The following is a 25,336-nucleotide window of genomic DNA, read 5'->3' as shown; positions in this document are numbered from 1 at the left end:
GAGGCACCAAACCACCACAACCACAATCACCACAACAAACCCCCAACTCCTCCTCCGCCAGCCAATGAAGGGGAGGAAAGGACGGTGGGAGCTTTCAGGGGTGATTCCAGCCCGTGACTCTGGCCAGGGGGCTCCCCCGGTCCACAGGGGATGCTTGCCTTCAAAAGGCGACCCCCCCCCCCCCCAGTAAAGCTGGCAAGAAGAGGGGAGGGCTGGGGAGCGAGGAGAGGAGCCCTCCGCCCAAGGCAAGGCGGCAGCCGCCTTTTCCAAAAGCAATAGCCAGGCAAACAGCAACAGGAGAGTGCGCCGTCTCCGCCGGCTGCGTGTGTGTGTGTGTGTGTGTGTGTGTGTGTCTGCAGGAGGCTCAGTTTGCTTTCTGCTCGCAGGGTTTGCTGGCTTGCTGGCTTGAATGAGGAAAGGGATCCTCCGTCCTCCTCGCTCCCCTTCCCTCTCCATCACAACTCAGCCAATGCCACTAGAAGTAAGCAACTGAGCGGTTCCTCCTCCTTGTCCTCTTCTTCTTCCTCCTCCTTCTTCCTCTTATTATTATTATTCGTCCCCTTCTTCCTCCTCTTCTTCCTCTTCTCCTCCTCCGCCTCTTCTTCTTCTTCTTCCTCCTCCTCCTCTTCTTCCTCTTCCTCACTCTCCTCTTCCTTCTTCTTCTTCTTCTTCCTCTTCCTCTTCTACTTCCTCTTCTTCTTCTTCCTCTTCTTCCTCGTCTTCCTTCTCCTTCTGTTCGTCTTCCTCCTCCTCTTCTTCTTCCTCTTCCTCTTTTCGTTCTTCTTTTCCTTCCTATTCCTCTTCTTCTTCCTCTTCCTCTCTTCCTTCTTCTTTTCCTTCCTATTCCTCTTCTTCTTCCTCCTCCTCCCACTCTTTCCTCGTCCCCCCCTCCTCTCCCTCTCCCTCCCTCCCTTCTCCTCCTCAGAGTTTGATTACAAAGAGACAGAGAGAGGGAGGGAGGGAGGGAGGGGAGGGGGCGGGGGGCGTGTCTGGCTGGCCAGGGCCGGGGCCAATGGGAGGCTCCCCCTGCGCCGGTTGCTAGAGGTCTCCACGTAGCTCAAAGCGGCGGGAGCCAATGGGGGCCGGGGGGAGGGGAGAGCCGGGGCGCGTGCCTGCCTGGGCTCCGTGGGCCTCGGCCGGGAGGACTTGGCGGCGGCGGCGGCAGTGGCGGGGGAAGCGAGCGAGAGGCGAGCCAGCGGAGGAGCCCCGAGGCGGGAAAGTCAGCTGTCAAATGCGCGGCGCCTGGCAGCGGAGCCCTCAGTCCGGCTCGGGGAGCCATGGCGACCACAGCCTCTAACCACTACAGCCTCCTCTCCGCCGGGTCGCCCATGGTCCACGGAGAGCCTCCGCCGGGGAGCATGCAGCCGGGCGCCGCCGCCGCCGCCTACCGCGATGCCCAGGCGCTGGTGCAGGCGGACTACGCCGCGGCGCTCCAGAGCAACGGCCACCCGCTCAGCCACGCTCACCAGTGGATCACCGCGCTCTCCCACGGAGGAGGAGGCGGCGGAGGAGGAGGAGGAGGAGGCAGCGCTGGAAGCGGCGGAGGCGCCGGGAGCAGCGGAGGCGGGAGCAGCGGCGGGAGCGGCGGCGACTCTCCGTGGTCCAGCAGCCCCTTGGGCCAGCAGGACATCAAGCCCTCGGTGGGGCAGGCCGGGGCCCGCGGGGAGGACTTGCAGCAGCAGCAACAGCAGCAGCAGCAGCAGCAGCCCAGCAGACCTCCGCACTTGGTGCACCACGCCGGGAGCCACCACGCCGCTGTGGCCGCCGCCGTGGCGTGGAGGACGGCGGGGGGCTCGGCTCACCTTCCCCCGGGGATGGCGGCGGCCAACGGAGGCGGACAAGGCGGGCTGCTCTACTCCCAGCCGCCGCCGCCGGGATTCACCGTCAACGGGATGCTGGGCGCCGGCGGGATGCACCACCACGGCTTAAGGGAGGCCCACGAGGAGCCCCCTCCGCCCCACCACGCCGAGCACCTCTCCCAGCAACAACAGCAGCAGCAGCAGCACCCCCCTCCGGCCCCTGCCCACCACCACCACCACCCGCACCCCCAGCACCCCCAGCCCCCCCACCCCCACCACCCCCACCACCCTCCCCCCCCCCACCCACACGAAGCCCCCCTCGCCTCCGCCCCGCACTCGGACGAGGACACGCCGACCTCCGACGACCTGGAGCAGTTCGCCAAGCAGTTCAAGCAGCGGCGGATCAAACTGGGATTTACGCAGGCGGACGTGGGCCTGGCCCTGGGCACCTTGTACGGCAACGTCTTCTCGCAGACCACCATCTGCCGCTTCGAGGCCCTGCAGCTGAGCTTCAAGAACATGTGCAAGCTGAAGCCCCTGCTGAACAAGTGGCTGGAGGAGGCGGACTCCTCGTCCGGGAGCCCCACCAGCATCGACAAGATCGCCGCCCAGGGCCGCAAGCGCAAGAAGCGCACCTCCATCGAGGTGAGCGTCAAGGGCGCCCTGGAGAGCCATTTCCTCAAGTGCCCCAAGCCCTCGGCCCAGGAGATCACCTCGCTGGCGGACAGCCTCCAGCTGGAGAAGGAGGTGGTCCGCGTGTGGTTTTGTAACAGGAGGCAGAAAGAGAAACGCATGACGCCCCCGGGAGGGACTCTGCCGGGAGCCGAGGACGTGTATGGGCCCAGCAGGGACACGCCGCCGCCGCCTCCTCCTCACCACGGGGTACAGACTACTCCGGGGCAGTGAAGCCCACCAGGAGGAGCGGGGGGGGAGAGGAAAGGGGAGGGAGGGGGAGGAAGGGGGATCGTCCGTCCTGCCCTCCTCTGCTCCTCCCGAAACCCCCACCCTTTGGATTGTCTCCCCCCACCCCACCCCTTCCACTTCCCTCCTTTAAACTCAACAGAACAAACAAAACCAGAAGGAAAGGCCAGGCTTGCTGCACACTGAACTATCCAAGTGGGTCAGGGATGGGGTGCTTTGGGACCCCTCCAGGCGAGGAAGGAAGGGCAAGGAGTGTGTCAGAGGCCAGAGAGGGTTTGCCCCAGACACACATGCAGACCCACACACACACGCATCTGGCCCACCTCTTCTCTTCCTTCAAGGTTTAAAGATCCTCCTCTCCTCTCCTCTCCTTTCCCTCCAACCCCCCCCCCCAAAGTTGGCCTGTGATGGTGGCAGGGTCTTGGTTGTCCTGAATGGAGGGCTTTTGGGGGATCTAGCCAACGGCTTCTGCAGGAGGGATGCTTGGGTTGTGCTGGGACACGCTTCGGGAGGGCTTTGTTTAGTGTTTTTGTTTTTGTTTCGTTCCATGGTTTTGTTTTGTTGTCTTTACTTTTGTTCTATGGGGACAAACAAGAAATCATAGGCGAGTGTGAGAGTCCTGCCGCTCTTGTCAGAAAAGAAGGCTCCGTGATTTTGCACTGCAAAGAAAAGGGAAAACATAATAAGAAAAGTTTACAGATTCCCTCTCCTTTTCCTTTCCTTTTCCTTCCCCTCCTGCCTCGCTGGGGAAGGAAGGGGCTTGCCTTTCCCGCCCTGAGGGCTGGCAGAGGTGGGGCAGTGTCCCCAGCCATGTGTGCGGAGTAGTAGCCCTTGCTTTCCTCTTTGTCTGTGGGGCTGTGAAGTGTCGGGCCGCCTTTTCAATGGAGGTTACTTTTAAATTCGCTCTTTCCGCCACCATCAACAACCTCCAGAGTCGGGAAGCCGGGCTCTTTAGGCTTAAGCAGATCTTGAAGGAAGTGCGAGAAAGGTGTTAGAGGACAAGGAGTGGAAGGAAAGCCACTTCCACTTTCCAAAAACTCTGGGATTACTAAAATGCAGGGGGAAATGTGTGGATGAGAGAGAAAAGGGGGGAGGATCTAGTTCTGGATAGGCACAGAGAGGGACATGTTAACTTTTAAACTGATTCATCCACTTTTCATAGCTTAGGTGAGAGCAGAAAGGGATGAATGAGAGGGGTGAGAGCCGGAGATAAACCTAGACGGGGCTTTCCAGTAGAAAGCGGCATTTTGAATGAACCTAAAGGAGGCGTGAGGGGTTTCAGATGGGAGATAGAGAAGAGATGCATAATCCTTTGCTTCACAGGTCCTGTTCAGAAAGTTTTCTGTGCTTCTGGGGCATCCAATAGCACCCTGCCTTAGGACACTTATAGCTGTGATTCGGATTCTCCATTCTGGTTATTAGGGAAAGAGTCGCTTGGAAGTGAGTTTCACTTCTCTCTAAACAGGAGGGTTAGAATCATAGCATAGAATCATAGAATCGTAGAGTTGGAAGAGACCCCAAGGGCCATCCAGTCCAACCCCATTCTGCCATGCAAGAACTCTCAATCAAAGCATCCTCAACAGATGGCCATCCAGCCTCTGTTTAAAGACCTCTAAAGAATGAGACTCCACTACACTCTGAGGGAGTGTGTCCCACTGTCGAACAGCCCTTACTGTCAGGAGGTTCCTCCTAATGTTGAGATGGAATCTCTTTTCTTATAGCTTGCATCCATTGCTTCGTGTCCTATTCTCTGGAGCAGCAGAAAACAAGCTTGTTCCCTCCTCAACATGACATCCCTTCAAAAATTTAAACAGGGCTATCATATCACCTCTTTAACTTTCTCTTCTCCAGGCTAAACATCCCCGTTCCCTAAGGCGTTCCTCATAGGGCAAGGTTTCCAGACCCTTCCTCATTTTGGTGGCCCTCCTTTGGACACGCTCCAGTTTCTCAAGTTTCTCTCCAGTTCAGAGAGCAGCCTCCCACTAGGATTTGGCATAGTCTGTTTCTCTTTTGTAAAAACAAAAACAAAAAAACTGATTAGACTTTCTAGTGACACACTCGCTTTAGGTGGCACTTATTTGCACGCCTATGATGTAAGTGGTTTAGGAACTGTAGCCCTTGCCTTCGAAGCCTGGAGCCATTCACTTCAATGGGAAGTTTCCTGTTGGCTTCAATGGAGGTGGACTAGGCCCAATGCACCCTCATTCAGAGAGCAGAATGGTCAGTTGCCATTACTTCTGTTTACATCAGTGGGGCTGGAGCAGAGAAGGTAGCCAGGTTTTTAAAAAACCCTCCCCATTGAAATAAATGGGATTCAGTCTAAGTAAATGGGTCTCTGGGGCTTCCTTTAAAATTTAAGCACCTGCTATATAGGTGGCCCAACTACCAGGGGATGCTCCTGTGCAAGATACACTCTCAGATGTTAAATGCAGCTGGCATCCTTTATTCAGATTTCAGCATAATGTGTGTGGCCTGAAAAGGGAAAAAGACAGAAAGAAAGACCGTTTTAACTTCACCGTCCTTTTCTGCTTCCTCACAACTGAGCTAAACGAAATGAAAACAAGGCAACCGAAATGCTGTTTCTCCCCCGGCCTGTCCTTTGTTAAGTTATTTTGATAGATGTGTTTTCTGGGGAGAAAGCAGTTTAACTCCAGAAGCCCCACATTCCCCCAAAATGGAGAGAGAAATGCTCTAGAGAGGAAAGAAGGGAGGAGGAGGAGGAAGCTGAAACTTGTACTGTATATGATATTCCACAATGGGGTGATGATGATGGGGCAACCCTTGCAACCTTGATAGGGACAGATTTAAATTTTGCAACATGTACTCAGCACAAAAAGCATAAATTAAAAGCGGGTGGGTGGGATGTCTCTGCATAACTTTTTAAAGAATAATCTTTACAAAGTTTTTTTCCTGGAGGAATGAATGTTCTCTCAGAGAAACCTACAAAGGAAGGTGGTAGGTGGGACTGAATAATATGGTCTTCGGTTGTTCTTCTAAGCATCAGATTTCCCTCTTTCCCCTCCCTTCCCCTTCCATAAAACAAACGCAGATTTCTGGGAAGCTACTTCATTGGCCTTTATTCTAAACCTCTCCCCCTCCCTCCCCTTCCAAGGTTGTGGTTTTATTTCTCCTCCAAAATGATATGGACACTGGTTTCTTTTTAAGGGTATCATAGCTGCTTTTGATTAAGGTCTGGGGGCAAACTCCCCTTATAGCCATGTTCAGGTCTTGGGATTAGAGAAAGTGGCAAAGGGAGGAGGGAAACAGTGAGGCTTATTAATATTAACTGAGTAAGGTCCGAAGAGGAAGTTTGGTGGAGGCAGATCCTCTTCTAAATAAACCCTTGGATAGATTTACTTTAGAATAATTTTTTTACATATAAATACCTTACCAAGCAAACCTTACCGCTCTGTATATATGTTTAATATTTGTCCTTTGAAATGCAGAAATAGTTTTCATGTTTTCTTTGTCTATTCCCCCCCCCCTTTTTTTTTTTCCTTTTCCTTTTTTATTTTTTAAAAATGCTACCCAGGGAAATATTTTCATATCATTTTTTTTAAGTGGCTTGCCTCAATGTATATTTATTTCTCTTAAAGCAAACAGGTTCTGGAAACTGGTTTTTTGTTTTGTTTTGTTTTTTCCTGTAGCTTTAAAATGAATAGGTGAACAAAGAAAACAAATCTATATGGGATGTAAACAAAATTTTGGTTCAGTCTCTTTAAAGACATTCTTTGTTTTTTGGTACATTTTGGATGTGCTTGTGGGGAAAAATAATAATAATAAAAGCGCAGAGATCCTTATATATTTATGTTAAAGTAATATTTTATTATCTACATAAAACAGAAATACACAAAGACTTTGATAGTTTGTTCGACTTATTGGCATATCTTTCATTTTGCTTTTGAGAGAGAGAAAGAGAAAAACAAAAACAAAAAAGTGCCAGTATTGAGTGGTTGGCATAGTGTCTTCGAAGAAAATATCTCTATAGCTGTCTATCCAAACCTAGATAGAGATACACACACTTTTGTGGAAGGGACTGACTCTAGTCTTGCTATTGGATGGACTTCTCTGACGTTTAGGAATTACTGTATATATATATGAAGTTTAGGAATATATGAGAGATCTTTAGACAGGTTTGGCTGGGGTAGCAGGTACCATGGACCAATAGTAAGGGACAGGCCTTTATCTGGTCTCAGATAGCACCAGATGTCTCTTAAGCCTCTCTGGGAACTGGCCTCTCATGTGTGAAAGCAAAGTGGGGGACTCTCTTTTTTGAATGTCTGGAGGATGTCTTGAATCTGGAAAGCTTGCTCAGCTTTCTGAGCAATATTTCCCTAGAAGGGACTCTGGTGGGAAGTGGAGGGAGACCGAGGCTCTCTGATCCGAGGCTCTCCCACTTCTTTGGCAGAATAATAATAATAATAATAATAATAATATCCAAGACGCTTTCTGTAGTGGACTTTAACTCCAGTCTCATTCCAAACTGAACCGGTGTATGGAGAAACTGTAGTTCCACTACTGGTGTGTTGTTGTGGCTGTTGTTGTTGTTGCTTTTTCTGTGAAGGAAACAGCGTGGTGGGGCATGTCTCTGTGAGGACAGACTCTCGATCTTTTTCCCTCCCCCGAATATATACACAGTATTTATAATTAAACTCTTCGATTGACGCTATACAAATGCAGGCGTTTTGCCTGACTCAGAGGGAGTTAGCCAAGTGGGTTTTTGTAGCAAAAACAAAGTTTTGCCAGGTAGACTGCATGCTAGGTGTTTTTTCCTCTTGTATACTTTTGAAATATTCTCCTAACCCTTTTCCTTTCTATCTTTCTTTCTTGCAACCAATAATTTCCCCTTAATATCATTCAGTCCCCCCATCTCTTTCCTTTCCTTTCCTTTCCTTTTCAAATAAGTATTTAGTCTAATCTGCAACTGACAAGTAGCTGAGACAAAAACCGTTGGACAGAACAGGATTGCGGTGTTAAGGCCACTTTTCTGAAGTTCCTTCTAAATCCGTGGTAGTTTAAAACCTGGTTAAGCGGGCTATTCCTGGGGACCCTTCTCCTCTAGTAAGCAATGCACAGAATCGGGATCCGCATCAAGTCAGCATTCAGACCGATTGCACTCAGCGGCTCGGATTTGTATTAAACTGCGTCTGTGGCGATGGAGGAGGAGGGGAAGGGAAGTCGTGTTTAAATCCTCACCAAACTTGAATTCGGGTCCTACTGAACTTGGCCAGGCTATATTGTTAAAGAGGGGAAATCCGCACCAGGTTTCCTACAGTGGTTTCATCCTTGTGGGAATGGGTGTTTGCAAGGCTTGTGGGTTGTGTAGTATCTTCCCCATCCCATCCACATCCCCCTCTCATCCCCAGCCCTCTTTGCAGCCTTCTTTAGACTGAATCATCTTTTCTAATGCCTGGTCAATATTAACACGCGTCCCTCCCGAAAGGATGCCGCGAAATGATCTTATCAACAGTCGGGAAGCCAAGGGACAGACAGAAGGAGTGTTCTCCGATCGCACGAGTAAAACGTTTAAGCTGGCTAGAAATTGAACATCCCCTTTGGTCAATAGTTTGTTGAATTGTTTGTACTCCCCCCCCCCCCAATACACTGTGTCTATATAAATAAAAATAACAGGACAGAGAGAAGAGAGAGAGAGAGAATGAGAAAGGGGGATTGGAGAGTTGAAAACTGGGCAGCATCTGCCCTCTGCAGGACGTTTCAGTGGCCTGGGAGGGAGTACAGTATTTTGCCTTCCACCCCTCTTTTTCCCTTTCTCTATGTGGTTTGAGGGGCGGAGATCACATGCATGCTACTTGGTGGGTCGGGTGTGATGTATATTTGGGGGGCCCTGGCTTCCTTCTCTGAAACGTGGTTTAAAACCAGCTTCCCGGCCCCTTTATCTCTCTAGAGGAGCTGCATCTCCCATCCGCGCTGGTAGAAAGGATTATAGTCCTATATATGGACCCCTACAAGTCCCCCTTCGAGAAGAAGCGATGTTTTCTTTGGAAATCTTTACCCCAAAGACAGACAGACAGAATGAGTCAAGGTAGAGAGTTCTGCCTTTTGGTGCAATTGTGCGCTTGCATCTCTCTCAAAATGGGTGGAATTTGAACTTCCAGGGTTAAGAATCTAGAAAAGAAAAGAAAGAAAAACCCTGCAGATGGTGGGCTTTCTGAAGGGTAGGAAGCACCTTTCCTTTCTCCTCTTCCTGAAGAGAGCTAAAGGTAGATCTAGAAAGGGAAATGTGGGGGAGAAATTCCCAGTAAGTCTGAGAGGTGACTTGGGGCAAAAAGGGAAGGGAGGAAGCCTTGGAAAAGTTGCAGACATCATCACTGTTGGTAAAACAAAATAAAACCAACCCCAATGCCTGATTCAGGGGCTAGGATTAGACCCCAGGAGTTTGTTTAGTGTAGTGATCTGAGAGTTGGACTGCGACTCTGGAGACCAGGGCTTGATTCCCAGCTTCGGCCATAGAAACCCACTGGGTGACCTTGGGCAAGAAGTCACACTCTCTCAGCCTCCTCAGGGGAAGGCAATGGCAAAATCCCCTCTGAACCAAGCTTGCCAAGAAATCTCTATGATAGGGCCGCTTTAGGGTCGCCATAAATCGGAACCGACTTGAAGGCACAGGACAGAAACTAAAGCAAGGTTTAGATGACATGAGAGAGAAAGAGGGAGAATTCCAATTTTCTTTTTCCGAGAGCATTTTTCGGGTTTAGCCGGGGAACCCCTTCCGTGAAGGTTTCTCCCTCTTCCCTCTTCCCTTCCTCTTTTCTTTCCTCGGCTGTTTGGTCTTTGTGTGTGTCTGTGTGTGTTGTTGTTGTTGTTTTCTTTCTCCTGATCCTTTCGGCTTGATGTTGACATGTTCTGGCCCATGTGATAAATGCGTATGTCAAAGGACGCCTTTTTTTAAGGTTTAAGAGCCGGGGAGGAAAAGACAGCCGCCTTCCTTCCACAAGGGTTTCGTGGAGCGCCAAATTGCGCCGAGTCCCGACTAGCAGCAACTGTCTCGATCCCGAAGCCAATTAGGCCGATTTGTTTGCTTGTCATTCTCTGAAGGCTGCCTGCCGCTCCTTTTCAGTCCAAACCATTCCCGCTGAATTGGTGTCGTGCGATCCGGGCCGGGAGACAAGAAGGTTTGGTTTGCAGAAATAATCCGGTTTGACACCCCTTTAACTGCTATGGCTCAATGCTCTGGAATTCTGGAACCAACTACAATTCCCAGAATTCCAGAGCATTGAGCCATAGCAGTTAAAGTGGGTTATTTCTGCAGTGCGGGTGCAAGCTGAGGCTGCCCAGTTTCCTTGCTCTTAGTGCTCTGCGATCCCTTTGGAGGCAGAGCTAGAAAACCCTTCTGGAACAAAGAAGGCCTCCCAGAGTCTAACCTTCGCACCCAGGCTGCCGTTTTGCATCTAAACCCCAACGGATTGTCTCTGGAGGCAAGCAGAAAACAAAGACCTTTTTTTCCCTAGAGACAAAAACAAAAAGGGGAAAGGAAAAAGGAAAAGAAAGAAAGAAGGAGATTCTGCTCCTCATCTTTCAGGGCCAGGGTTTTATTTAGTAAAGCCTTCCCCCTGATTTAGCGGCGAAGAACCCTCACCCAGCTCAGAGGGATTTCCTTCTGGAGCTGACAGGGATGTCGGGTCTTAAAGGGTTTTACTTGGAGGTAAGACCCACCTTGTGTGGATCCAGGCTCTGTCCCACTTTGAAAGATATAATAATAATAATAATAATAATAATAATAATAATAATAATAATAAATATTTATTTGTATCCCGCCTCTCCCTTTTGAGGACCGAGGCGGGTAACAGCAGAATGAAATGCAAATACAAAACCAAAACAAATAGTAAAAAACGTTCCCTTAACACCCCCATATGCTCGCCTTGCCTTTTAAAAACACCAACAACAACCTGAGTGAAAAGGCTGGAGGAAGCCGAGAGAGAGAATTTGAGAATGGAAAAATGATTTTTAGGCAAGAGTCTAAGTCAAGAAAGATGGTTATTGGGAGCATTAAGATGTATATAGCACACTGACGGTATATATCTGGAGAAACAACAATATCAGGTTGTTATTTACAAACGGATTATTTATTTATGAGAACAATTTTGTTAAAAAGGGGTTGTTTTGCATCAAAAGTCCAAAGCTCTTCAGGAAAAGAGAATGTCATGGGATTTCTGGATTTGAGGGGTATGTTTAAATTACAAAAGAAATCGCTTTTTCATTCCTAGGTAAATTAGAAACAAAACCTTTCGATTTGTTCCCAATCTTTTAGTTTGTGCCCAATGCGAACAACTGAACCTCTTAAATTGTTATGTAGTTTTCTATGACCTACGGTTACTTACTTAGGTTTAAGCTCAAAAAGACTAGGACTTTTAGGGAACCGGTATAAGATCAGGTTGAACGGCTCCAATTCTACTAAAATCGCATTAAAATCGGGTTTATGGCCCAGACCAAGAGCATAACTCTAAATCTGAGCAGGACTGATTTAAAAGTGAACATGAGCTCCTGCCGCAAAAGCACATTTATTTAGATGTTCAGTTCCCTAAAAATCAAAGTTTTGATTCAGCAAAGCGTGTTTTGAATGACATATTTTAAAAAAGCAAAAACCCAAAACCAAAACTATAACATAAAGGTGCCTAAATAGCCCAAAGGCACCGGATCCTCTCTGATCTTAACAGCTAAGCAGGATAAGCCTAGGTTAGTTTTTGGATGGGAGACCGCCCGCGAATACCAGGGGCTGTAGGGCTACATTTCAGAGGAAGGAACTAGGAGGACAAAACCTTTGAGTACTCCTTGACTAAGAAAACTATGAACATTCATAAGGCGACCCGGGACTTGAAGGCATATCCAAACGCCCATAAGTTTTAAGCCTTAAAGGCACTTTGCTTCCAACGCACCTTTTAAGACCGGTCCTTTTGGAAAGAGCTGGAGAGAGCACTTCCCATCCTAAACTTGTATTAAACCACTAAGAAGTTGTGAGTTGTTACTTCTTCTGCGGCTGGAAATATATACTGTACTATAATGCCTCAAATATAGACTATAATGCCTCAAAACCCAGCTGGATAGCACTCCTCTCTGAAGGCTGCCCACAGTCACATCCCCTTTTCGTATTGTAAGAGGATGGAAACAGTGGTGAATAGTTGAACATTTTATATATACTAGGGGGAGAGAGAGAGAGAGAGAGAGAGAGAGAGAGAAGACACAGGTTGGCACTCACGAACTCAATCAAGTAAGTTAAAGTATGTGAAGTCGAAGGCTTTCATGGCCGGCATCCATAGTTTTTGTAGGTTTTTCGGGCTTTATGTGACCATGTTCTAGAAGAGTTTATTCCTGACGTTTCCCCAGCATCTGTGGTTGGCATCTTCAGAGGATGAAATCGGCCACAAATGCTGGGGGAAAGTCAGGAATAAACTCTTCTAGAACATGGCCACATATAGCACGAACACCCCCCCCCCAAAAAAAAACCCTAAAGTTAAAGTACTTGGCGATGCAAACTGAAATCCCTTTCCTCAGGAACAGCCCCATTATTGTCAAGCAAACAAGGGTTTGGACTGCAGCCACAGTTGGAAAGGAAAGATTCCTCCTGGCCCCTTGACTTGAACCACATTTGGCACTGAAAAGGATGGGGATTGACGTCTCGTTTAGAAGAGGGCGATCAGGGTGAGGAGCATTCAGGTCTGCTGACCCTTTGATTTGGAGCATCCAGGCTCAGATCAGCAAACCTTGGATGACTCTCAGATCCCTCGAGCAGTTCGCTTCGCCTTCTTTGCCTTCTGTTTATGGCCTTGTGTTATACATTTACTCACTCGAGAACCAGCGTGGTGGTTTGAGTCAGGACCCTGGAGAGCAGGGTTGGAATCTCCCCTCAACCCACTGAGGGGTCTTGGGCAAGTCACACTCTCTCAGCTTCAAAGGAAGGGACAAGAAGCAATCTCCCTGTGGACAAATCTTGCCAAGGAAACCCCGTGATAGGGTCGCCATAAGTCGGAAACGACTTGAAGGCATAGAACTTTGGGAGTCTTTAAGCAGAGGCTGGACGGCCATATGTCGGGGATGCTTTGATTGGGAGTTCCTGCATGGCAGAATGGGGTTGGACTGAATAATAACTCTATTACTCTATGATTCTATGAACCGTTCGCTCAGCCATCAGGAGTGAAGGGCTTTCTTTCGGAAGGGGTTTTATTGTGCTTTTGACACCTCGGGTCTGACATTTTAGGAAGCCCCCTCTGATTTGCGGAGGGAATTTCTTCCACCTAAAACAACGTGTGTGTCCAAAGATCTGGTATCATCATCATCATCATCTTATTATTATTATTATTATTATTATTATTATTATTATTATTATTTTTAATAGAGGAAGTAGGGGGGGCGTGCGGGACTGGGGTGGGAAGGGGGGGGGAGAACCTGTGGGGGCTCCTGGGGGTGCCAGGGAGTGTGGCAGCCAGCAAAGGGTGAAGAGGTTCCTTGTTTCTCACTACTTTCAGTGGCATGATGTGTGGGATCTGAACTGGTGAGCCCCTTCCTTCCCTAAAGAGGAGACTCAGCTGGGGGGTCCAGGGCCCCCAGGGAATCGGGGTCCCATCAAACTCCTCCATCAACCGATCTTACGAAGTTGGGAAACTTCAAGCCCAGACGTAAGGCTGAGGTTGGTCTCAAGCAACGGGTGCCTTCTGCAAACCTTCCTAGAAAGTGAGACCCCCCCCCCCATTCACCAATGGGTCCCCAGAAAGGCATCTTTCCCATCATTGCTTTTGTTTTTTTGGGAGGGACACTCCAGTCCTCTAAATCCAGCCTTTGGGGAAATTGCTCAACCATCCAAGCATCCGTGGGTTGCAGTATGGAAGGGAGGCGGCAATGCAGAAAGTGAGTCGGGCACCAGCAGGAGAGGCAAGCAGGGAGTGTTGGTCTCAAGGGGGTGCAAACAGCATTTGACTGGGGACTGGGGAAACTGTATCCCAGGATTTAGTGGTTTGGCTGGGAAGATGGGAAGGAAGGAGGGGAGGAAAAAAGGCATCGCCTTTTTCCTGGGGAAAGTCGGGAGGGAAAATAGGACATCTTGTCACCATCTTGTGGACCCAGGGTGTCCAGACTTGGACCTCCTTTCCCAAGACCTGTCCTACCTTTCAGCCTTCAGTCCAGGAGGCATTCTAAAACGTCTTTCATTTTGAGCAAGACTAAGACGCATGGGTTTACATATCTAGGAGTGTTTTGAGCTTTTTTTTTTTTTTTAAAGGGGGGGGGGGTGAATGGCCTCCATTGTTTCCTCCCCCCCGGAAGGCCCTCCATTTTGCGGTGCCTTGTCCTCCTTTGTGGTTATGAGGACACACCTGGCCACCCTGGGTAGGCTGCTCGCCATTGGACCTTAACCACAACCCTCCCTGTTTAGGACTCCAGAAGCGGGCCTGATCGCGCCGCTGGCTTAGAGAAATACATGTCGGTGTGTGTATGCATACAACTAAAATACAGTTGAACCCGACGGAGGAGGGGGACCCAGGTGTTCCCCTACCGGCTTGAAGGGTTTAAAGACTCTGTGATGGAGAGAAGGAGAACCCAGTATGCTTCTTGGCCCGACTTTTCTTTTTGTTGGTGGCTCTTTTTGCTTGCTTGCTTGCTTATTTGCTGGCTCAACTGGCCTTGCAGTTTCAAGGCCAGCTGTTTCCGCTCCTGGGGTCCTGGTTTGTGTAACTTTCTTCCCAAGTGGTAGAATTCAAAGATATAGCCGTGTTAGTCTGTACAATCAGTAGGTAGCACCTTTGAGACTTAACTGAAAGAAAGAAGTTGGCAGAAGGAGCTTTCTTAAGCTTAAGTCTACTTCCTCAGATGCATTTAAGATGCATTTACTCCCAAGTGCAAACATTTGTTAAATGGCCAGCACAACTCCCCCTGCATGTTTACTCCCAAGTATTCATCTTCAGTGGAACTTAACTCCCCCCAGAAATGTGCCTAGGATCCCAGCTTTTGCAGAAGCGTGTGTTTGTGCATTTTTCAGCCCCTGCCCCACAGAAAGCACCCTGGAGCCGTCTCTTTCCCCAAAGTCTGAGGGACTTCCCTGCCCATCGGAAAGTTTTGCCTGTGTGTATGTGTCCTTTTAGTTGTTGGTCCCTTCAGAGTCCCCCCCCCCTCTCTTTCTCCAGTCCTTGCCAATCCCTGCCAAGTCCAAGGCGGCCCCCTTTCCTTGGCCAGGAGGGAAGACTCAGACAAACAAGGATGGTGCTATTTGTTTTCCCTCCGCCTGTGGATTTTTCCAAGACATTCAAGGCAGGCACAATCATTAAACTAATTTGTATTTGATTGTTTGGGCGGACCGAGGGGTGAGTTTTATTGCACCAAAGCATTCAAGGAGGCACGCACCACTGATTAGCAGTATGCATTAAATAAAGTTGTTGGTACACATTGTCTTACCCCATATAGGCAGCCTTATTATTCTAATTACTCTAATTAGGGCATTTGCAAGGGTTTGGATTTGAGTCGCGCACAGGAAAGATCTAGGGCTGGTGTCCTTTTGGGGGAGGCAGTGGCAAGGAGGCACCTTCCTTTCCTCTGGGCAGGGTCTCCCAATTTAACCACCCCACTTCCAAAATAGACACTAATACCCCCCCTTCAAAAATCCGCCTATTAAAACTGAAACATTGACAAGTGTATTATCCCGGGAGGGGGAAAAAAAGTATGTGTTTGAGGTGTCTGCGTTTGCAGATATCTCACCTAATTTGCAGAGTTTTTAATTTTTAGAAAAATCTGAAATATTCAGAGCAATAATTTGTTTTCTTTCCTAATATGTTTTGCACACCTAAAGCGCACAAATGCTTCGTTGTGTTTATTTGAAAGTCCTGTAATCCCCATCGGATTCAAAAGGGTTTAACTCCTAGGAAAGTGCGCTGAATCTATTTTCTGGAAATGTCTTTCCTTAAAATTGAAATGAAGCTGATCATGTCCTGATGCCATCGGTTCCTCTCTCGGGTGGCTTCGATAGGGAGCTATAATGATCTCCTTAATCCTGTTTGAGACAACCTCCCCCTCCCCCGGAAAATAATAATAATGATGATGATAATAACCTGAGAAACTTTGCTTTTATTTCCTCCCGCCTCTTAGAAGGAAAAGAAAAACAACAGATAGGGCTTCAGATGTCTTAACGGGAGAGAGATGGATCTGTTATGTATCTGACATTCTCTTTAAAAGAGAGTAGAGCAAAATATGCCACTTAAAAACCCATCTATCCATCCATTCATCCATTCTGCGGTTGGGAGATTTCCTGCTTGTGCTTTCACTTTAAATAATTTTTTTAATTAAAATAAATCCCGGTGATTCTTAGGACCATCCCCAACCCTCCTTGCTTTTGAGTGTGTGTGTGTGTTTGTGTGTATGCTTTTGTGTTACAAAACTAGTCATAATCAGACGATTCGCGCTATGCTGCTTCTGAGTTCCTTTCTCAAGCCAGGATTTGGTGGGATTTTTTGTGAGTTCATCTCTTGCCTAACCTTTTGCGCCTTTAAAACGCCTCCTCTCTACAGCGGGGCTGAGAGTTTCTCATTTCATCTCATTTTATTTTATGGAAGATCCCCGAGTTGCTGAGACAGGCCCAAACAGCCCCATTCCCCTAATCCCCAATTTAACTGAGAAACCTTTCAACAACAACAACAACAACAAAAACCCTGAGCCTTTCATCTGCTTGTGCCCAAAGGTGAGAGAGAAAGGGCCATGCGGTGTTATATTTTAAAGGAGAAATTCCCACCCCAGTTTCATATTCTCTCTCTTAAATGCTTTTAAATATTCTCTCTCTCTTTTTATATATATGCTTTTGTGGTTTTGGCCACAGAGGAGGAGGCGAGGGGAGCTGGGAAGCCTCGCCCAGGCCTGGTTTAGGCCTGCTCCTTGGATGTATTCTCTGCAGATCTTGGATCCAACACGTTTGACAAGCCACAAGCTCCCATCTCCCCCCCTCCTTCTCCTCTCCTCTCTCTTTTCTCATTTATCCCACCGGATTCACAAAGGAAGAGAGAACAGAGGAGGAGGAGGAGGAGGAGGAGGAGGAGGGAGCTTTCTGGAAGCAGCCTCTGGGCCTCCAGGGAAGAAAAGGCAGCCGGGTGGGAGGGGAGGGGAAAGGAGAGATGCCTCCCAGCAGAAGGCACCCCAGGCCAAGTGCGGGAGGGGACCATACGTCCTCCTTTTCCAGGACACTTCCTCCGTTTCAACCTTCTCTCCAGGAGGAATTCCAAAAGGATCTCCATCTGGGGCATGACTAAGAAGCATGGATTTGGAGTGTTTTGAGATTTTCTTTGGCCATGTCCCTCCTTTTCCTTGCACGCCCTCCATTTGGCGGTGCCTTGTCCTACTTTGCGGTCATTGGGACATCTGGTTACCTTGGCCAAAGCCCAAAGATGTGGTGGTGGGAGAAATCGAGGGAGAGGGAGGAGTGGTGGTTGGTGTGGAGTGTCTGGGTCCTGGGAAGGGAACCTGGGGGCTTTGAGAGCTCCCCATGCTTGCTAGCCCGACTTGGCTAGCTTTCCAAGCCAGAGGCGACCAGGCAGGCAGCAGGAGCAGGGCATTGGTGGGGCCTTGTCCTCCCTTGCGCTTAGGACAGGGTGACCAGAGTTCCTGCATGGCAGAATGGGATTGGACTGGATGGCACTTGTGGTCTCTTCCAACTCTACTATTCTATGATTCTATGATCTTCCTTTTCTAGGACCCGACCTCCATTCCCACCTTCTTCTGTCCAGGAGGGGGTTCCAAAATGCCCTCTATTAATATGAACAGGGCTAAAGAAGCATGCCTTTCGATTTCTGGGAGGGTTCTGGAGCTTTGATTTGGTCCCGTCTTGAGTGCCTGGTCCTGCTTTGCGGTTCTGAGGGCATCTGGTCCCCCATCCCTGAGCAGGAGAGGAGAGGAGAGGCTGGCAAGGGAAGCAGGCAGAGAGAGCCCAGTGCTCTCCAAAGCCTCTCCCTCTGTCGTTCTCTGTGTGTGTGTGTCCCCCGGATTGATCCCCCCTCGAGAGCTCATTGTGCAAGAGCCGCCCTCCTCCCTCCCGGCATGAGTCTGTTTGGTAACAAAGTCTCCCCAGCGAGTGTATTAGAGAAGAAAGCCTGGCTTCCCTGGCCCTCCTTCCCTCCATCCTTCCCTCCTCCCAGCTCTTCCCAGGGCAGCAGCATCTGTTCGGGAGCCCTTGCCTTCTTCTCTAAAGCCAGAGTAGAGCCTGGGCGCCTCGCAGCGGCCGCAGACAGACAGTGGCTTTCAGAGAGAAGAGCCACAGCCTTTTGGGGGGGGGGGAGTTGGGAGGGAAGGAAGGAAGGAAGGAAGGAAGGAAGGAAGGAAGGAAGGAAGGAAGGAAGGACAAAAAGAAAAAGAAGCCCAGGCGTCTCTGACCTCTAATGTCGGGTTTGGCAACGAGAGTGGCTGCTTAGAGGAAAGGCCCTTTGCGTAAAAGAGAAGCTGGTCAGGGTCTGGTCGTCAAAGGGTTAAAAAGAGAAGGCAACTGAATCTCTGTGTGTGTGTTTGTGTGTGTGTTTGTGGGCTTGGTAATACCCTTCTCTTGATGTTGTTGTGGACTTTCAAGTCATTTCCCCCACTGATCCTGGGCTTTTCTTGCAAGATTTGTTCAGAGGTGGTTTGCCGTTGTTTGCCTCTGAGGCTGAGAGTGTGTGACTTGCCCCAGGTGGGTGTCCCTGGCCGAGCTGGGTCTGGAAACCTGGTCTCCAGAGTTATAGTTCGACATCCCAATCACAATATGTCAGGCTGGCTCTCTGACCCTTTTCCCTCCTTGTGCATCTATTTCTTCCTTTTCTTCATAGATCTCTAAAGCAGGGTGAGAGAGGTCAGGGTTCTTAAAAGAATGAAAAAGGGGGAAGAGAGGGAGGAAAACCCCCATGGTGTTCACATTGCCTTCCCCAAAGGGCGAGGGGGACAGGGGTTCAGTCCCTTGAGTTCCTCTGATATATAGCCAGCAAGGCCAAAGAAGAAACTAATAAAGCAGTGCAGATTCCAAATGCCAAAGGGGAATTGCAGGGCAGTCCTTATCTTTTCTGGAGGGGGTGTTTTTGCCTTGTTTTATACTGTCATTTAGATAACACATTGGCTAGAATGTATATTCTTTAAAATGGATTTCTTCTGAATTTCTTTGATATGAAGGATATGTTAATATACTATTGATGTGTTTCTAAATAAGAGGGTCAAGTGTTCTTGCAGCGCAGCTTTCCCAACCCAGTATCCTCCCAAAGATGTTGGACTACAACTGCCTTCATATTAGGCATGCTGGATGGAGTGAGGGAAATTGTAGCTTGCCAGTCTGGAGGGAGATGGATTGAGGAAGTATGTGGTGACTCAAGACCCTTGTTGTTTGAGTGTCTTTTTGTCGCATTATAATCTGGGCGGTATAGTTTTCTCATGGAAAATGTGCAAAGCCTTGTCTCCCTTCGTCGGCATTGCTTAGCTATCATTTAAATTTTTATTTGTTTACATATTTATTTGCTTTCTTGTTTATAGGAAAGGTAGAAGTCTGGAAACTGTTGAGGTTTAAGTCTATCCAGATGTAACGTTTGCACAATCCTGAGTACACTGACTTTCCACCTAACAGTAGAAGGCCATATTAAAAGACTGGACTGGAGCACTATCTAACACCATCCCATTAAATGTTGCAAGAGATCCTTAGAGGTATGGTGCCTCTAAACAGGAATGGCTAAAAAGGTGTTTGTAGCTTCATCTTTCACGAATGCTAAATACCTTTGAAAGCTATTACAGCTGGTGGCCCTCACTGACATGTTATGGGAATTAATTCATTTGCTAATAGTGTATTTTGTGGAATTGTTGTATTGGAAAATCCTGCAGTTATTTCAGTCCTATTCAGAACACATCTCGGCCCCTATTCTGGAACACTTTATTTAGTAAGAAATTAATCCAAGTTCTGGCACAAATTAAGCCTCCAAAGGCAGGGATTTATTTTTGTATGGAATAGCAAACAACCACTTTTCCCTAACAATCTTAAGGTAGAAATCTGATGGCATGAGCCCCTCAGGACAGTAAACATTTGTAGGATGGCTGAGCAAAACTGTCCTCTCTTTGATTATGTATATGTCATGGTAGACAAGAGACAACCTAGCAAAAGGTGGATGAAGAATCTTTTTTGGGGGGTGGGAGGGGGTAGTATTTATAATTTTGTAGGACCATTCCATATATTACATAATGAAATATAAGGAGCAAAGGGCCTTGTGGCACCTTGAAGCAAACACATTTATTTGATGTACACTTTCTTGAGATCCAGTATACTTCATAGGATGTGCCAGTTGCATCTGATGAAGGAGTCTATGAAAGTTGATGCCCTCTGAAACTAATGTCAGCTATTATTCTGTTGGTTTTTCTGCAACTAAGTAACACAGCTACCCACACCCCTTACAAGTGGAGTATAAGAAACTGAAATCTGATTTCTTTGTCCTGATTTAGGATGATCTCACATATTTTGGGAAGCTATGGCTGATAATTTTGTCCCAGCTTGATCACAAAATGTTTAGAGTCATTTCAGCATGTGGAAGCTTGATATATGTGATTGTCACAAGGTTTGCACAATTTAGCACATGGAAGCCAGGCCCAGATGAAGAGTTTGTAGTTTGTTTATTTTTTAATATTTATCTAAATTTGCTTTTGGCTCACCTTTTTATACTTCAGTGTACTTAGGATGCTATGTGTGAAGCTGAGAGTAGATTTGCTAGATGCAAGCACCTATCTATAACTGTTTGTTAGTGAGAGCCATACTCACAACCTAATGAGGAAACTGGACAGCAGATACAGGTAACAGAAGGGCTTGCATAGGGCTTTCCCTCACAAATATCAGAAAGACATACAAATTTTCAAAACCACAAAACAACTTGTATAAATCTCTTACATAGCAGAAGGGGACCAAAGGGAGGTGAAGGTAAAGGTAGATGCAAGATTATTCTGAACCCTTATCCAGGAACTTGCCATGACTTTAGAAACCAGGAGTGGCAGAAGTTGCTCTGTAGAGAGGACATGTTCTGCGTGGATCTCAGCAGAACAGGCAGGTGAATTCACTGTCCTCATGCTGGCAGGGGCTAGGAGCAGCATTGATGGCAGATCACTCCACATCACAGTGTCCCTAATGCAAAATGCATGAACTGGAGTGATAGCCAGCTTCTGCATGTCCTTCTCTTTCTTGCCAGCCTACGCACATCTTCTGGTATTCTTGTCCAAATCCCCATTGCTTGTCCTGCCTAGATATTTAGCCACAAAATAATGGCCTAGGGACAAAGCAGCACAATCTGAAGTGCTGAAATAACTAATCCAATTCCCAAAACATGGGCATGCCTACAGTACCTGTTTCACTCCTTTTACAGCTTCCAAAAACAGTCCTGCCAGACACTCATCCATTAATAACTTACACTGACTTCCTAGTGAATACAACTTAAACAGAGCATGGATCGATGGTCATTTAGTATATGGGGATAACTAATTTTATGCTTTAGGCAAGTTAAGATAGTATACGAACAGTTGTTGTTTTCAGCAGGTTAGTGCATTATATGATCAGTGGATGATGTATATGAACAATTTTCATATGTTGCATTCTGATGCTATTATTGATGTTTAGAGAACAACCAAACTTTGCCAGCATTTCTAGGGTAAGGTAAAACTGCTTTTCACCTTCCTGGGACCATGCAAGTTTTTCTCTGCTTCTGCTTTTTGTTTGTTTGTGGGGAAGGATCTAATTCTAATATTTGTCAAATCTACTTTTTGCAAATTTCAGTGCAGTTCAAATAGACCGAGATTCCTCAGATCCTTCCAGCAAAAGGGATGCACAAATCTTTGCATTTGAAGGAATTTTTTAAAAATTGTTTTAAAATTATTTTAAAAAAACCAAACATCAAACAAAACAATCAATCCATTCTTTTCCTGTTTTCTTTTGGCACACAACACAGATGCTGACCTCTTTGCTCCTCTGTGTGTAGAAATAAGTTAAGAGTAAAGTCTACAGGGTGGGTGGATGATGGTTTCTATATTCAGATAAATTCGGATTCAGAACTTGCAGGCAGGAGATACTTTGGATGCAGAAGGCTCCATTTAGAATAGTGACATTAGATAATCAGGAATCCTCTCAGACATTTTGACTTTTTATTCAGCCATGATGTAGTTTTCTTTACACATACTCCATATCTTTAAACACACGTGGAAATACATGATTGAGAAAACTGTTTTTTAAAATTAATATTTGGTCCTCCTTGTTGCAACAAATCATCCTTAAAATATCTGCTATCACTGGGAGCAATAAATTTGGGCAGCAACATGTTTGGTCCCTAGTCCATTTTGCCTACAGTACACAATATGCTTATGGCTGGAGGCATCCTTAAAAATAATGCACCCTCTGAGACAGCCACATACTTACACATAGGCTAGATAGGGTCTAAAGAGAAGCAGCACTTCTCTGACTTTAGCCAGTTCTTCTGGGTAGTTTCAAATAACCCCAAAATATGTGCATCATGCAGTCACTGGATGTTACCTGTATATGTCATTTACCTACCTGATGTAACATCATGGATAGGACCATGAACTGTGAATGAGGAAGTCTTCTGTTCAAGCCATAGTTTGACTAAAACTTGCAGAGTTGACTCAAGCAAACCATTTTGTCTCAGCTTTAGCTTGCTGTCAGAAATAATGATTAGAAAAGTGAAAATTGTTGTGAGGATCTTGGAAGTAAATCATTTTATTAATTTGTATTAATTAATAAATTGCCATGCTGCCCTTGGCTTACACAACATAATTAATGTAAAGTGCTTTGAGCAGCTTATACATAAGCAGTATTATTTTATTATTATGCATTAGTATGCTCACACACCATTAAAAGATCTTTCTCTCTCTCTCAACACGCACAAATACCCAGTTATACGTAGACACAGAAGCATAAATACATAGCAAAACATACACTTAATTACAGTGGCTCACGTTCCATTTGTTCTAGAAATAGGCTGACTTTGGGGACCTACTTTGGTGTAAGTGGTTTGATGATTGCATACCTAGCCAGCCGGTGCGTCTGTCTGTCTTTCTCGTGTTGGGGAACACTTTTTAAAAAAAAGAACCCCAGTTCTCTCACAAATGTGCTCTTTGTTGGAAATCCTTTGGCAGCATATGAAGGTTCAGAGGCAGCATGTGTTTCTTCCTTCTTATTACAGGAACAAGACTGGGGAGATGCTCTTCCCCTCCCTTCAAACCACCCCCTGACAACGTTGCTTCAAAGCTGCCTTTAATTACGGAACAACTTGCTTGATAGTCGGATAGAAGAACGCGGCCTTCCCTTCACAAGGCATCTAAATTCCACATGCTCCCTATCTATTCAACTAGCCCTAATGGGCTTTAGCTTCTCATATTATTATTAATTATTATCTCTGGGGTGGCTCTGGATTATGTGATTTCTTTGCTCACCACATAATGTTTTTTATCTCTCTCTTTCATTGTTGTTATTGCTGGTAGTGGTGGTGTACAGTTTTCTCCATGGAGTGAATTATTCCCGTTTTGAGACACAACAGGGGAAATGCTACACATTAACAGGATTGCCATCATTTCTTCCTTTTCTAAAGGTCTTGGATGAGGATTTTGCATCACAACTCAGAACAATTAAGCTGTTAAATGTGCAAAACTAACACTCACAGAAAAAGTTTTCACAGAGGAAAAGAATTGTCTACCAGCACATATCTAAACAATTAAATATATTACATTCAAATACATTTCCTTGAACAATTTGGTGGCACCCAGAAAACTTAAAAAATTACTTTCATGCTGAAAACGTTCCCCCTGCCCCAAAAGTCCCATTGAACTATGTGGAGCCATTCCAGAGTAATTGCTCCAGAGGTTGTAGTCCATTTCATTCTTGAAGTGTTTCCTATGGCCACAGAGATATCTCAAAGCTTTTATGTACACATTATCATTTATTGCCTCATTGCTGTGACAAGAGGCAAGTACTCCTTTGCCACCATGAACCTGTGTGAGCTTATTTTTAAGCAATGTCAGTAGACATTCACTAGAAATGTGGTCTAAAATGGCAACTCCTTAGGGAATAAATTTCCGTAGAAATGTATGGTGTGCTCTGAAACTGATCTGGATTAAGCAGTGTAAGGGTTCCAGACTATATCGTTTCTCCTGCAGGAGGTACCAGAAAATGTGAAATGTATAATGACAAAAACAGGTGGAGAATTTTTTTTAAAAAAAATGGGACCCTCTTTTGAACTTCAGAAATTGTCCAATAAAAAAGTGTCACCTTACCTTTTGGTTCACTTATTTTAATACACACTAAGGTTCTACCTTACACATGTGAAAGAAATATTCTTAAGCCAACTATATAGAACCAGGATTCAACCTAATGACGTTTTCCAAGTGCTTTTTCTTCAAGGAAACACAGGTGGCACAATGACATTACACAGAGTTGAGCTGATTCATGTGGTCAAACTAGTGGAAGTGTTAGGGTGTGTTATATATGAATATGAAATACTGCTACATGGAAGAGTTGCTTTTGTTATGATTAGCTTCAGTGTGGGTAAGTAAAACATTTCTGTTCTTACTATACAGCAAGAGTGGGTAATGTGCACCTTGCCAGATGTTGGACTCCAGCTTTTGCCTTTTCTTAGCATTGGCTATGCTGCCTAGGGCTGATTGGAGTTGTCTAACAACAACTGGAGAGCTACACATTCCCCATACCTGTTCTACAGCATTTCCTCCTTTTAGTTTGGCTGGAAAAATTATTTTACACAACACAGTTGGGTCATTCTACACATTCTAGTGAAAACAAGATACCGAGGTTAGAAACACTTAGCTCACCAAAACATCTTACACATTCCCTTACTATTAGCCATGCCAGCTCACTGTAGGCCTCAGTGTCTAGATTCTAGAAGCTGAAATTAAAAACATCTGGAAGGCCAGATATTATCTACTCCTACTGTAACAAAGTACAACTTTCAAGCCAGGTAGTTGCAACAAGAAGACAACCATTGGAAGAAATTGTCCCTTAATCTGGGATGAAGGTTCCTCCTTAAATGCTGCCCTTCTGTCTATTGTCTCTAGCAACTGTGGATTGTGCTACTATTGCTTACACTCACATTACAACTTAAGAGGCTGCGACCTGAATAAGCAATATCATAACTAATTTCTTGGTCATTTTATGTCACTCCCAGGCATACTTATCTAAAGAGGGAGCATCAAACAGCTTCTTTTCAAGATCAATTTCAAGTGGCTTTTCAAGCCACTGCAGCCAACTATGGCCTCTCTCACCTGAGCTGCCTAGAAGGTGGAAATAGTCTTGTCTCAAGTCCCCCATGTGCTTACTGTCTGCCATCGAGGACTTGCTCTTTGGAGAGAGAGATCTGAGAGCTCTTCTTGTGTGTGCAAATCAATAAAAAGTTAAACGCCAAGTGTTGTGTACTTCATATTATACACATTTACATGTATATGTGAGTGAGCCTATGCATAGAGAGAGGGAGGGAAGGAGGGAGGGTATATCAATTTCTGCATTAAACACAAATTCTGGAGTCATGATCATTTATGGCCATTAGAAAATTCATAGACAGCAGGCTTTATTTTTGTTTAGATTTATTCTGTACTGTTCAATGCACACTAATGGTGTTACATAATGAATATTC

General features: G+C 46.4%; 1 protein-coding gene across 1 annotated transcript; it reads left to right on the top strand.

Annotated features, from left to right (window-relative positions):
* The first annotated feature begins 1,175 nt into the window (after positions 1-1,175).
* On the top strand, positions 1,176-25,085 carry POU3F2 (POU class 3 homeobox 2). The gene is made up of 2 exons (XM_042445357.1): positions 1,176-2,681; positions 22,880-25,085. Exons 1-2 carry the CDS (start codon positions 1,278-1,280, stop codon positions 22,952-22,954), a joined length of 1,479 nt encoding a protein of 492 aa, XP_042301291.1. The 5' UTR covers positions 1,176-1,277; the 3' UTR covers positions 22,955-25,085.
* The last annotated feature ends 251 nt before the right edge of the window (positions 25,086-25,336 follow it).

Source organism: Sceloporus undulatus, chromosome 1 (assembly GCF_019175285.1).
Source record: "Sceloporus undulatus isolate JIND9_A2432 ecotype Alabama chromosome 1, SceUnd_v1.1, whole genome shotgun sequence".
NCBI classification, from domain to species: domain Eukaryota; kingdom Metazoa; phylum Chordata; class Lepidosauria; order Squamata; family Phrynosomatidae; genus Sceloporus; species Sceloporus undulatus.
The sequence above is the reverse complement of the archived record's forward strand: the minus strand, read 5'-3'. Positions and strand labels throughout refer to the sequence as shown.

Coding starts and splice junctions, on each gene's coding strand:
- POU3F2 (XM_042445357.1), top strand. CDS start 1,278: ATGGCGACCACAGCCTCTAACCACTACAGCCTCCTCTCCGCCGGGTCG. Junction 2,682..22,879: donor CGCCTCCTCCTCACCACGGG/GTACAGACTACT, acceptor TTCTTATTACAG/GAACAAGACTGGGGAGATGC.